We start from the raw sequence: 14,525 nt of genomic DNA on the forward strand, positions 1-14,525 counted from the left end.
CGCTCTTGACTCTGTCTCCTCCATTAGTGGAGGCATGTCAGAGGAGAAGCCATGATAGAACTGGCCACCTCCTTGGGGGGCAGAGTTCATCATTCTTTCACATTGCAGTTGCCCTACTCCACGCTGGCACAGCAGGCCGGCTTCACCACCAATGCTCCCCCATCGTTCTATACTCGCACTCTCGTGGCGGCCATCTTAACCTCTCTTCACTTTCCCTCTTGTCGACAATGACTGCAGCTCTGAAAATCACACCCCAGCACCCCATTCTTGGATGTTGACTTCTCCCCAATCCCACCCTCCTATTCCCACCTAGCAAGTCTTCAAGACTTGTACTTATCTTAGTAAAAACAAAAGCATAAAAGTGGTAAAATTGCATTAGAATAAGCAAAACAAACAGGAAGCCGAGTGGTTTCCTCGGCCTACCAAGGCACATAGGCCCACATCCCTGCATCTCCAAACATCTGTCAACTTACACGAAATCAAAAATATTTTGTGTTCACTCTGAAAGTAAAATTTGGGGATTTTTCAAATTTAAAAAAAGTGGATAAACCACAGGGCATCAGATAGATCTGAGTCTTTAGGTAGTGCACACCTTACATGACTGATCATGCTTTCAGCTCTCCAAAGAACGAAGACTTCATTTGTTGTGTGCCTCGCCAGACCTGTTGACCCCAGAGACACTCAAGGGGCCTCTCTAGTGACGTCTTTCCAGTCTTGGTAGTTGAGAAAGGGTGGCTGACTGTAACCAGAAGAGTCTGTGGGCAGAAGGGTTCCTCGCTGAGACTCGGCAGATGGTGGGGTGTCTCAGAGTGCCATGAGAACTGAGGTCTCCACACCTTTCACCACTTGGTCTGCACTGCTCAGCAGATGTGCACAGCAGGCTGTTGGCAGGTGTTGGGGAAAACCACAGCCTTAAGCAGGCAAGGAAACTTGAAACTCACTTGTGAGGCTTGGGAGGCAGGAAGGCCAGCAGACCAAAATAAGAGAAGCCTACTTAAGTAGAACCAATGGAAGAGACAGAAAAGGCCCCGATGGAAATGAAAATATAATGGGATTACGTAACTCAAAAGAGTATTTTAGAAACTAAGAAACACATAAGTTTTAGATTAAAAATCCAACATTCCAACTGAAAAGGGGAATTTCTGTCTTCCAAAACTTTATTAGTGGTCAAAAAAAAAAAAAATCAGATGGAACCTTACAAGACGCCTAATGACAGATCCTGTGTTGATAAAAGGCCAAGTCACGTAGAAATCACATCCAGAGATCCGAAGTTAAGAGAGGATCACAGGAAGAAGTGATGATAACAGAGCAGCAGAAGACAACTTGTATAATAAAATCTCAAGGCCCTGGACATGGGTAACAAAGATAATCCCCCACATGTGCTACCACAGCCATGAGACAGTGTGCGGTGGGAAGACAGGAGACAAGCCCTGCTCAGGGACACTGGGTACTGACTCTGAGGTCTCAGGGGTGCTGGGTCTCAGTGCTTCCCAGGGAAAACGAGAAGCACACAGACTGTAAAATGCCCAGGATCTGGCAAATTTCCATTCTTAGATTGTATCTAGATACTCATCACAAAGTACCAACTGCAGGAATGCTGTCAGACAACTTTCTTCCTTTCCCATTCTATCTAACACACTGCAGACACAGACACTTGAAGGCTATAGGCAAAAGTTACTTTGATGAAGATGCATAATTAAGGACGCCAACAGAAACCACTCATAAATAAGTGTATCCTTGTTAGAAGTCACTGCTTTTATTTTTAAAATGTACACGAAGGAGGGAGAGCTGGACACAGACTGTATGTGGAGAGGCATGCCTCCCAACTGCTAGCTGTGTGAAGAGGGTGAGTTCCTTGATGTCTAAGTTCTCAGTTTCCTGAAAAGTGACAGTTGCTCAAGGATCACATTTAGGACTGGACTGTAGCAAGTGCTTAAGAGCTAAGAGCCAGCCGTGCTCCTTCTCTGCTGTGGTGCAGAACTTGAATTCTCCAGCAGCAGCCTTGAGCTCCAATGTCAACTTTAGAACTTGAGCTTCACACTGCAGCCATTGCAGTTCATTTCCTTTATGCTTCTGTTTTGTCCTACATATAGATAGCAAAGCATTATGGAGGGCCTGAGACACCAACAAGAATAGCATATGTGTCTGCTTTTGGCCAGAAGAGAGCGGCTGGTAGCAAGTGTTCAGCAGCCCTTGGAAGTACTTCCTTTGGCCCCAGGAGAACCAACAAAGAACTCAGATGGACAAAATCAAAGTAAAAGGACAGTTGTGAGAGAAAAAAAAAAAAAAACTGACATTCTGTATTGTGTTACTTTAAGCAAAACAAAAGCTGTTGAGGTAGGAAATGACTGTGACTCCAGGAATTGGGAGGCTAAGGCAGGAGAGCCACAAGTTCAAGACCAGCCTGGGCTACATAGAGAGACCCTTTTGGCCTCTATGAGTGACTCTACTACTAACATTATTTATTTATTATTTTACCTTATTATCTGTGGTACTGAGGTTTGAACCCAGAACTTCTGTGTTAGGTAAGTGACCTATTGCTGAGCTGTGTATCCAAACTTTCCTTTGTTTTCATTCTTTAAGACAGGTTCTTACTAAGTTGGCTTCCAACTCACTCTGTAGTCTTGTACAGGTCTTGAACTTTAAGTCCTCCTGGTTCAGCCTCCAAAGAAGTTATGATATTAATAAAGCCTGAGCCACTATGCCAGACTGGGTGATCTTTGAAGAGTAAGTTTTAACAATACTCTCAGTCACTCTCCAAGAGGAGTTATAATCACTAGATCCCTGGAATCCACATCCACCCTTTCCAAGGACTCCACTGTGGTACACAGTGGGTGAGATGACAGCAGACAGGTTATTGATCTCCCTTTGACGGCATGCTAATAATAATAAAGACCTATTCCACTGGGACTAGGCCCCACAACTGGACATTCTGATTGGTTGTTTTTTTTCTGTTGTGATCTCTGAAGGGACCAGCTCCCCATTTTGGCAGCCATAACAGCCAGACACGTGCTTTTCTGACCTTGCCTTGGTCACTAGAGGTTAAGTGCCTGCCTGGTGGCAAGGAACCAATCAGAAGTTAGCTGGTGGCGCTATGCTTTATGGCTCTGGGTGTGCTTTATGGACAAGTGCACAGCAATGACGTGCAGAGCATAGCAACCACCCTGCGAGGGCCTATGGGCCATAATAACCAATTGGCCAATCAACACAGGGCAAACCCTCCAAGCCTAGAGGCACACCAATCCTGAGCCTAGACACTCCCCTTATGCTGCCCTACAAGATCGCTCGGCAGCCGGTTCGAGGTGTCTTTTCTAGCCATCTGCCATGGCGGGTGGATGAAAGACCCGAGCTAACATGGGGTTAAAAAAACAATAAAGCCTCATGCAGTTTGCAGCAAGTTTTTGAATCTGCCGGGTGATTGGGGTGACCAAGGTCATGGGCTGAGACCCCGGAGGCCTGAGTTTTTCCGGGGGTCTAACAATCTCCATCTGTTGCAAAGAGAAGTTTCCTTGATGTTGGGTGAACACTTCACTTACCTATGGGTGTGGGAACAAATGTCTACAGATGGCTGTTAGGAACTACATTAGTTTAGTAAATTAGCAGTTGTAGAGTCTCCCTGACTTTACCAGCACTGCAGTTAGGTAAGTGTCTGGATACATATATAAAACCCTCGGGCATTTCAGGCTCAGGGAACTTTGTGGGAGGGGGTTAGAAAGACTCTAAGAGCCAGGGGATCAAGAATTTGCTGTGATATTGTGTCTCCTAGCAATATCAAAAGCTATACCCATAAGGTCTCACCAACATGGCTGCCCAAAGATGAGCTAAACAAAAATGACACCAATAGACACAACAAAGCGGACCGAGAAAAGCCCACAAGACCTCACCCTGTATAAAGAACTGTAGGCAATCAAGGAAAGCTGGCAGGAAGAAAGGCAGTCCTCCCCAGGGAACAGCATGTCAACTGTTATCCAGGGCCAAATGTCAGCCCTGAAAACATACTACAAGTAACATGATACACACTCAACAACTTATATTTAGGAACACACACACACACACACACACACACACACACACACACACACACACACACACACACACTATTTGTGGGAAGAAAAGGTCAGAAGCTTGAAGGAGAGTAGGAAGGTTTTCAAGAGGTCTTATCCCAAAGCCTCCTAGTGTTAAGAATGAGTAATCGTGATCATCCATGTGATTTTGTTTGGGAAGTTGTTCTGCTTTTGACCCTTTAGTTAACATCAAGGCTTTAGGGTATCTGTAGTAGTAATATCTGACAATTCCTAACACAAAATGAGAGGAGCTCTGGCTTTATAGGACAGCCTGAATGACTATTAAAAAAAACAAAAAACAAAAAACAAGGGCTGACATGTTTTCCTCTGTTACCATCAGCTGGCACAGAATGGCTATGATTTCATAGTTTATGTTTAAAATCTCATAGAAATGATGATGGAAACTCAACAGACATTTGAAAGCAATATTAAGTACAGTGAGACATTTGCTATCTTTAGAACATGTTTATCATTATTAAAATTAAATATCTTACTATTTTATTTACATAGCATTACAATATAAAAGAAGTAAATAAATCATTTAAAACCATGTATTTGGCTCATAGTTAGCCTAGATTTATTACAAATTTACTCCAATGGTTCATAAGAATAATTCTTATTTTTGCATAGAGAAAAATACTTTAAAAATTAATATTTTTAAAAAGAATGAAGCCAGAGTTCAGTGCAAATTATCTAGCACAAAGGAACACTAAGAACTATCATTTCTTCAAGTTTCAATCAGATAATAAATTATGTCTCAAATATCTTCACATGCAAATTCTAACACTGGTAAGCTATAATTCATAAAGTATAACACTGCTAAGCTATAAATCATAAGGTATAACAATCAGTGGTCAATAAATTCAACAATTTATCTAAACATTGTTACATAGGAAATCTGAAGAAACTGCAAGTAGTTCTTAATGCTCTCATTTTGGTTCTCTGACTTCTCAAGACTGTGCTGTATTTCTTTCAGCAAAATATCCTGGTGCTGGGCTTTCTACATGAAGAGAGAACAGATCGTCAATACGGCACTCATATGCAAGATGAAGACCTATAAACATACATGCGGTAACCAAATAAGTCAGTTTCTCCCAAAGAATTTTTAAGTATCATCTTCCCTAAAACACTATCCTTAGTGATTAAAGCATAAATGGTTGATCATTCTACTTGGATAGCTTATGATAATACATTTATTTAGCCCTAAATTATTACAGATTTAATGTGATTAAGATGATTTTATTTAGAGCAGTCATTACTAGTCCTATTATGTTTAACATGACAACTTTTCATATTCCTTTTTGCCATTTCTCTGACAAAAACTTCACTGCTTTAAATTTAGTTTATAAACTTTATTATGAAAACTTTGCATTATAAGTAAAAATAGCAAGCACCAAAATTAACCAGACACAAAGTCTACACAGCTCAATAGTCTGCTGTACCATTAAACCCCATCAGAAAGGAAGCTGTTTTAAAAACTGACAAAATCCTAGCTTTGATAAGGTGAAGATTTGCTCCTAAACTCTTTCAAAAACTTAATCGAGACACTTGAGAAAGAAGTTTTAAACTCACACAACTTTTGAACTTCTGGTTGTGACAGGTTTCTAGCTGGGCTGCTTACTGCAAATGCTTTAGGTAAGATGGGTTCTGGCTAAACCCTAAACAGAGAAAGAAGCCCCTTTGTGTTTCTCGCAGCAGGTGTCCCCACCCCGAGATTGAGCAGTGCCCAGGAGAAGAGGCAGGTAGCTTGTGGCAAAGTCAGTGGGCTGGAGCTGGTCTTCATGGAGCTTCACTTTGGAGAAAACAGTAGCCATGCAATCACACACTGCAGGGCAGAATGTAAGTGCAATGGACTTTGGGACCATGAGTAAAGTCTGAAAGGCACTGTGGCTTCTTCAGTAGGGATGCCATGGTTGTGGAGCTCTGAGATCACCCTTCAAGCTGTGCACCTACCCCACCTCCCAACCAAAGTACTTGGACCAAAACCATGAGAAGGCCCACAGGGCAGGCAGTGTACTGTGAAGGACACCAGGGACAGTCAGCTAGGGCCAACTCTGGCTAATGTGTGTGCATTTGAATGCTAATTGCCCACTGAGCTGTCGGGGCCCTGGAAGGTACAGGACACATTAACTCATCTCTAGCTGTTTCTGAACTCAGGCTCACAATTCTAGATTGAGATTTAACATCAGATCTGAACCTATTTATTTTAGTGGCTTTGGCAAAGTCCTAAACGCAGCACAAAGAAACCCATCTCATCTCAGTTTATTTTTTCAGGGGCTTCACAAATGCACAAAGAACATCACACATACTTTATAATATCGGGAATCCTGATGGGGAGTTTATTTGTTTTTGTTTTTAGGTTTAGAAACCCAGCAAACAGCTGTATTAAATTAAAAATGATGCATGCTTTATTCTGATTAAATTTTCACTAAATGTCTGAAGGCAGTAAGACTAAACAGTGTATGTCAAAATAACTTTTTGAATCTTTTAGGTTTACATCTTTTTAGGGGAAATGAAAAAAAGTTTTTACAGAGTGTCCAACTCCTGGAAAAAATAAAGTACCAATATTTTCTATGTAATTATCAAGTAGACAGTTACTAAGTAATTTAAGCACAACTAATGTCAGCTGCAAGATTATCTTATGCCAACAGACTATTTCATGAATATTCAGTACAAATATGAGACTAATTAAACAGAGCCAATTTGGTATTCTCATTTCACGGCTGAGTGGATCAAAGCATCCAGCTCTTATGCAGATTGGATAATGGTGAATATTAAAATCATATCTTCCTAAGATATATTCATTAATCAAGACAGATATAAAATCTAGTTCATAACTTTAAATTGCACGTATCTTTAAAAGATGAAAATTCAAATAAATAAAATTTAAATGATAATTACACATCTTCTATGTGGCGCCTTCCCTGAGTGGCTGCTACACAAAGACACCATGCGGGGAATGGCCTGGTGCGGCTTCAGGGAGACTCAAGCTGCCACAAAGCACGGTGGTGAATTCTCTGGCATGAGTGAGACAGCACAGTTTTGCAATTTTATTATTTGTCATTTCTAACAGTAGCAGTAAAACAAAACCCTTGCCTCACCCCCAGCTATGTTTTTAGAAGAAAACGAAGTTACATGGAGCACATGTTAAATGCTCACTTCGATAATAAAGCCATGCTAATACTTACACTGTTCATTTTGCCAACAAGTTGGTTTTGTTCTTCATTTTTCTTTCTAAGCTCAGTTTCCAGATCTAATATTTTAATTTGCAAAGCCCTCTCTCTAGATGACATTTTCTCTACTTCTTCAGAAACCTGTAATTTTCATTAAAAGAATAAAATAACTAAATGTGCCTTCATTAAAATATATTTTGAAGTACTCATATAATCATAGTATACCACTTTTTTCCCAAGTAGATATTAATTGGGTATTGGACAGTTCCATTAGAAAATATTCAATGTATTTTATCTTGAGATGGGGATATAGCTCAGTGGTAGATGATTTCCTAGCATGTGCAAGGCCCTGGGTTCAACCCCAGCACTGCAAAGGGGGAAAATGAGGAGTTTAATTTAAAGAAGCACAGACAACATATGTGTGTTTATGCATCACAAGTATCTGGAAAATTAACTTGAGATAGAGAGGTGTGTGGCTTGCGAACTGTTTGTGACTTGGGTAGGGATCTCCCCGACAGTTTTCAGGTATACTAAGCCTAATTACCACTTTCCGTCACATTTATTTATATTCACTGTGCTATCTGGGGGATTGGTGGAACAAAGCTGGGTCTCACTGCACACTGATTCTATATCCGAATAGCCAATGGAGGGGCAGTGTGCACCAGCACCTAGACAGACACACGAGGCAGGTGCCTCATCCTCCACTTTCAATGCAGCCTGAACCTGAGTTTTTCTATTTCTCTTGGTTGCTTATGTTAGCACAAAGTCTAGTCTAGCTATGTTCATCAGAGATCCAGGTGAGAGGAAGCCCATTTGTAAGAATGTTAGTTTGGAGCCACAAGTGTGAAAACAGAGGTCGGGGTAAGTCCAGAACAAAGAGCTAAGCAGGAAGCACTGATGGGACAGCAAGTACTCCGAGGATTCGGTTGTAAGTTACTGTGGCCCCATTCACAGACCTCAAAGGCAGCAGGAAAGGACAGCAGTGAGCTCTGAAACCAGGATGGGAGGGGGCTTAGGAAAACACCTCTGCCCTCAATGAGGACAAGGGTGACAGACAAGGCTATGATGGTCCTTGTCAAGTGGTCAGAAATGAGAGACATCACCACCTTCCACCAGTGTAGGAGTCAGGAAAGAGCAGGCAACTTCTGGGGATTCTGGCCACTTTGGGAAAAAGTCCGAGAGCATCTGGCATTGCCAAGGCCTTATGCTGAACCAAAGGTAAAGCTTTCATTTCTTTCCAGAGGTGAGGGACTGAGAAATCTGTGGAGCATGTCTACAACTGGCACGGCCCCTGGTTATTTAGCTTTTATTCAATGGTGTGTCCCTGAAGATCAACTTAAATTGGTTTCTCTGAGCTTAAGAAAATTCAAAACCCTGGAAGACACCAGAGTTTAGCCTTGACAAAACTGACACTAAGGACTTTGAGGAATACAGTAAATAAAAGAGAGTTAGGAGAAGGATTCAAAGTTTAGTTTTAGACATGTCAGGTTTAGCCAGTCAGTGTTAAGTAAAGTAGAGTCCCCAGGCTTGAGATGGTCACTTTTTAGACTCACACATCCTACAAGGGAAACCACATGCCTCATTTTGTTGATTAGAGAGGCGGCCTGTCCTTGGTGAGGGTACCATGCATCAGAGCCAGGATCCAAATCCAGCTGCTGGGACTCCAAAGCTCACCCCATGGTCTCTCAATGTAGATTTCAAGTTGTTGGTTTTGTATTTGTTTGACCAGCTTCCCCTCCCTCCTCTCCTCCTAATCCCTCTCTCCTCACCTCCCTCTGTTCCTACATCTAATCCGCTCCTCCTCCATTCCTGTTCAGGAAAAGGCATTGATACGCCCATGAGTATCAACAAAACATGGCATATCACGATGCACTAAGACTAAGCACCTCCCTATGGGCAAGGCAACCCAGTGTGAGCAGTAGGTTCCCAAAAGCCAGTAAGAGAGTCATAGTCAGCCCCTGTTCCCACTGTTAGGAGTCCCATGAGAGGAACAAGCTATACAACGGTAACATATGCAGAGTGCCTGGGTCTGTCCCACACAGGCTCCTTGGATGTCGGTTCAGTCTCTGTGAGCCCCAGTGAGTCCAGATGAATTGATTCTGTGGTTTTCTTGTGCTTTCCTTGACCCCTCTGGCTCCCACAACCCTTCCTACCCCTCTTTCGCAGGATCCCCCAAACTCCTCCTAGTGCTTGCCTGTGGGTTTGCATCTGTTTCCATCAGTTGCTCTCTGATGACAACTGGACCAGGCACCAATCTGGTCACAAGAGATGGCCAGGCTACATAGCCACTATGGCTAGGAGTCTTAGCTTGGGCCATCCTTGTAGATTCCTGGGAGATTGCCTTGTGTCAAGATTTTACCTGACCCTGAAATGTAGCCTCTTTCCATTAGTCTCTTTCAATCAAGTTGTTTGTTAAATTCATCTCTTCTTTGAGATCTCCCACCAGTCCCTTCCACTCTGATTGAAATACCCACTTTTTATGGCATCGCTTTAGCCCACTTCTACAGAACCTGTAGGTAAGATGACATCCATACTACACTGAGTGCCCCAAGAGCTCAGGTCTGGCCTTTTCATCTTTGCCTGTGAAGCACTCTCAAAGTGCCCACACTCCAAGGAGCTGGGCAGGCTGAATGCCAGCTTAACAGGTTTAAATGGAATGCAATTCTTATATGTGCTTGTTTGTGTCTGCCCCAGAAAAGTTGAACTTCAGAGTTCACTGGATCTCAATCAAGACCAAACCTGTAATTATTTATTTATTTACTCAACTATGCACACGTGCACATGCATGCATTCACACATGCACAAACACCCACACATACACACACATGCATGAGCACACACGCAGGCACACACACAAGCACAAATACTCATGCGCGAGCACACATACACACACATACACAAACACAGGCATGCAAGCACACACACACAGGACACGGGTGTGTGGAGGGTCACACTCCAGACCCTTCCCATCCCTGCCCACTGCCCTGACACATCACCGCTCATCTGGAAGGGCCGTCCTGGCCCAGGAACAGCTCTGTTTTATTCTGAGGGAAAATTAAGTAAAGAACAAAATGGAGCAGCTCCCTCCACCCTGTCATCAGCATAAAAACAATAACTGTAGGTTTGGCAATGGGAGATGACTCTGGCAAACTAATTAAAAAGCTTCTAAATAACAGCCATCTGTACCTTTTGCCTCCCTTCTTCCAAAGCGGCTTCCAGCTGCCTGGACAGCACTGTGTACTCTGCAGCCTTCTTTTTCAGCTCCAGGTCGCTGTGCTTCAGATACTTCTCTTGGTCAGCCAGCTTCTTCTCCAGCTCTTTATTCTCAGCATCCATCTGCTCTAGCTTTCTTTTTACAGAAACATATATGTATGTATGCATGTATGTATGTATATGTATATATATGTCTATATATGCATATATGTGTTTATATATACATATATATGTGTGTGTGTGTGATATATCACAAACAGACACACACATATATAAAGTTTAGTGGTGGGTAAAATGCAACATCAATTTTATCAACTTGATGCTTACTCTTTAAGGTTTTCACACTTCAACTGAATGAGATGATTCTCCTCCTCAAGACAAGGCTTGGTTAGAAGGCTGTGGTTTCCATCAACCTAAGTGGGAAAAACAAACAAACAAACACTTTTTCAGTTATTTGTTTTCATCGATGTCCAAGGAAATAACACATTTTAGAACAAGAAACAAGAAGATATGAATACACAGAAAGACACCAAGCCACATTTAAATGCCAACACACAAGTTCTCCAGCTCCTCAATGAGTCTGAAAGACTGACATTGTCTATGTCAGAAAATTAACATTTTTTTTTCTGTGTAATGGTAATTAAAATATCCTGACCAATGAATGCTTTACTGAAAAGTGACATTTAGTTTTGGAATGTCGCTCAGCTGCCAACACCTTTCCTAGCACGCACAAACCCAGCACTACATAAAGGCAGGTGTGGTGGCTCAAGCTGCAATCCCAGCTCAGGAAGTAGAGGAAAGAGAATGAGAAATTCAAGTTCATCCTTAGGTTGAGGCCAGTCTGAGCTACACAAAACCCTGCCTCAAAAACCAAATGACAACAAGACAAAAGAAAAAATGTGTGTGAAAATCTTAAACATTTTTAAGGTTTCTCGTATCAATAATGATGCACTGAAATTACTGACAATTGTCTGCGAAGACATGACTGCCCAAGTCAAGACTATTCTTCCCAGTGCTTCAAAGCCTCATTTAAATAGTTAAAGGAGCTTTATAATGAAAATATTTTCTCATCAGGGCTGGAGCGATGGCTCAGCAGTTAAAAGCACTGGCTGCTCCTCCAGAGGATCCAGCTTCAATTCCCAGCACCCACATGGTGGCTCACAACCGTCACATGACCCCAGTCCTAGGGAATCTGATGCCGTCTGCTGGCCACTTTGGGAACTGCATGCATGTGCTGCAGAGACCTGCAGACAAAACACCCATACCCATAAAGTAACACCTTTTCTCATGAAGCAGTAACTTAAGTAAACTATAATGATTATTTTCCTAGAATTCCTTCTTAGAAACTTGTTACTGTTTTTAAAAGCTGAATACATTCATTTGGAAGACACAAAGGAAAGTGTCTTGTAAGGGAAGAAACAGACTGGCTACCAGGCACAAACATGCCTCTTTAAGAAAACAGGAAGTAACCCTACAACATGGATGAGTGCTTACTGTTTGATGAGCACCGAGGGAGGAGGTAAATGCATGGTGATTAAGAGGGTTCGCACGGTCCCTGTTCTCACAGATTAACAGGCACCAAGTAAACGGATGGAATTAATCCCAATAAGCTTGACACACAATTCTAATTAAAATGCATTCTAATTGTTGTAAGGTAAACTATTACTTGTCGTGTGTATGCTGATGTCAAGAAACAGACATGCAGCCCAGCTTTGTTCCTCCTCCCATTGCATCTCCACACTCTGTCCTCCTAGTCCACACGCAGACTCACAGAAATAACCTACAGCAGCTGCTTCAGTCACCCGTGTCCCCAGGACACGCCAAAGGGTAACAGCAGAACATCTGCGTGAAAATATTTTCATCCACTGATACAACCCAACACGAGTGCCCCCGACTGGCGAAATGATGTCAAATGCTCCTTCCTTTAACCCATCTTCCAGGACTCAGAACGATGGGACACCTGGCCCTGAAGCTCCCTAACGGTGTGCGCCTGCTCTGCACACTTCTGCTTGTAGCGTTGCAGGTTCTCCTGACACTCGTGAAGTCTCTGTTCCGCTGATGCGAAGGAGTGGCGGGCACGCTCTACCTGCTTCAAGTGAGCCTCCACCTGGCCTCTCATCTGAGTTGTGACATCAGGGGAAATAAACGCAAGGTCACACATTTGGCAGGAATATTCTTTCTATCTTAAAGACTAGACATGCTTGTTATTAATAAGTACTTTACAGGTGTTAATCTACATGAGACATATAACCAAAATTAATTCATTTTCAAAATGGTTGTCAGGCAAGTAAGCATGGTGACATCAGCCCACTTCAGGTGTCACACACAGTGGAAGTGACTGGGAAACTGGTGTGCTCTTCTCCACTGGTTCATCTTCAGCTCTCCAGCGGCCATCGCTTGATAACACCTTATAGGTCACACATGTCCTTTGAGACTTCTTGACCCAAATAAGTGTTCACTGAGCACTGCTTCTGACAGCTAACACATCAGTTCCCACTTGTATAAGGTCACTGTCCTGCCAGGTGAGCAAGTTCAATTTTACCCACAGAACCCCCCTCACCTCTTGTCCTTTCTCAGTGCAGCACCCCTGTAAATTATGGACAGGGGTGTAATGATGCTGTCTAAAGAATGCCACACTGCTCTGTGTAACTTGCAGAACTAAAAAGTGACATTTAGCATGTTCCCGTGGAGGCAGTGCAAGAGGAATAACTTGCTTGAGTTAGAGACACCCAAAGTGTCAGTGCAACATCTGGTCATCTTGAAAACGAGAGATAAAACCAGAATAAAGTGCACCTCTGAATCCCTAAAACGGCCAAGAAGCCATGAGAAAATCAGGAGACTCAAGCAGTGGATAAATGAAAAGAAGAATTTCTTTTTTAAAACAACATACTTTTCTACTTCTACAACCAGAAAACATTATAATGACAGGAGCTGGAAAACCATGTTCCTGCCCTTTGTGCCTTTGGACAGGTTTTTGACTGGGCTTTTACTGCACTCCCTAGCAGGAGAGAAAATGTGTCCCGTGAGAAATAGACAACATGACATGGCATCTTCTTTGGTCTGATAAAATGGGTGAGAAGTAGCTCTAAGGATGGAACAGGCTTCTCATTTGGTCACCCGGCGGCCTGTCCTGGCTGACCTTGTCTTGACAGTGATATCTCCCTCTATGTTCCCAAACTCAAAATGTGCCAGCTATGCAGCAACAGTAGCCACAGACTCTGGCCACTAACACCCCTGACCTCTCAGCCAGGAACTGGTGTCCTACGACTCTCCCTGTTCCCTTACCAAAACAATGTGAAATCCAAAATGGAATGTGGTTCCATCTAAAAATCTAAAAATATTCACAAAAACACGGTCACCTGCCAAGACTGGCTTCTGCTGCTTCTGTTGCAACTGGATGAATAAAAGGAGAAGTTTTTCAAGATATCAGTTTTCCTCCCAAAATGCATTTACCAGAGAATATTTACTTTGCAATTTTTTAGACACAAAAAATGTAAAAATAGAAAAAAAAGAGAGACTAGTTTGCATTTTACTGCTGATAGATCTCAATAATAAAATAATTGGTCCCTTTTAATCTACTCCTGCATCAAAAATGAAGCATTTATGCTATTTCTCAAATATGAATAAAAAAGTAAAAAGACATTCTCACAAATAAACAACATTTCAAGACTTAGAGGACATTATATCTTCAAGGGGAAATACAAAATTTCCCTAGAGACTCTGAAGGGGCCATTCCTAGGCATGCACTGGTGAAATGAGAGAGGATCAAGCGCCGTGTGACAGTTGGGGTCAAATGGATATACACATGTTAAATACTTTATTACCTCAATTTCAAACTTACCTTCTCTAACTTTTTGTTTTTATTTTTTATTATTAGGTTATTTTCATGTAGCAAATTTTTACATCTGCTTTTTACCACTTCAGCTGCTTCTTGCAATTTTTGTACCTTAAAACAAACACACACAGAGACTGTAAAGTACCATGTATATTTTAAGTATAACATGAAATAAGAGCTAAAGCATGCATTTACATTTGTTTCACTTTGCATTTGTATTGTAAAGAAATGACCCTTTCT

General features: G+C 42.1%; 1 protein-coding gene across 9 annotated transcripts in view; it reads right to left on the reverse strand.

Annotated features, from left to right (window-relative positions):
- Positions 1 to 1,734: 1,734 nt before the first annotated feature.
- Odf2l (outer dense fiber of sperm tails 2 like) overlaps positions 1,735 to 14,525 on the reverse strand; it is a 41,258-nt gene continuing 28,467 nt past the window's right edge. For 4 of the 9 annotated variants that reach the window (XM_027395899.2, XM_027395898.2, XM_027395895.2 and 1 more), the window contains exons 12-17: positions 14,292 to 14,396; positions 12,411 to 12,569; positions 10,778 to 10,863; positions 10,424 to 10,586; positions 7,253 to 7,378; positions 4,385 to 5,064 (exon numbers count right to left, since the gene is read on the reverse strand). In XM_027395899.2, the coding sequence (XP_027251700.1) occupies positions 4,936 to 5,064; positions 7,253 to 7,378; positions 10,424 to 10,586; positions 10,778 to 10,863; positions 12,411 to 12,569; positions 14,292 to 14,396 (768 nt within the window). In that variant the 3' untranslated portion in view covers positions 4,385 to 4,935. Of the gene's footprint in view, positions 2,084 to 4,384; positions 5,119 to 6,965; positions 7,082 to 7,252; positions 7,379 to 10,423; positions 10,587 to 10,777; positions 10,864 to 12,410; positions 12,570 to 14,291; positions 14,397 to 14,525 lie in introns of those variants that run through there. The other 5 variants (XR_003481308.2, XM_027395896.2, XM_027395902.2 and 2 more) reach the window with 5 other exon arrangements.

The sequence above is a fragment of the Cricetulus griseus genome, assembly GCF_003668045.3.
Source record: "Cricetulus griseus strain 17A/GY chromosome 1 unlocalized genomic scaffold, alternate assembly CriGri-PICRH-1.0 chr1_0, whole genome shotgun sequence".
NCBI classification, from domain to species: domain Eukaryota; kingdom Metazoa; phylum Chordata; class Mammalia; order Rodentia; family Cricetidae; genus Cricetulus; species Cricetulus griseus.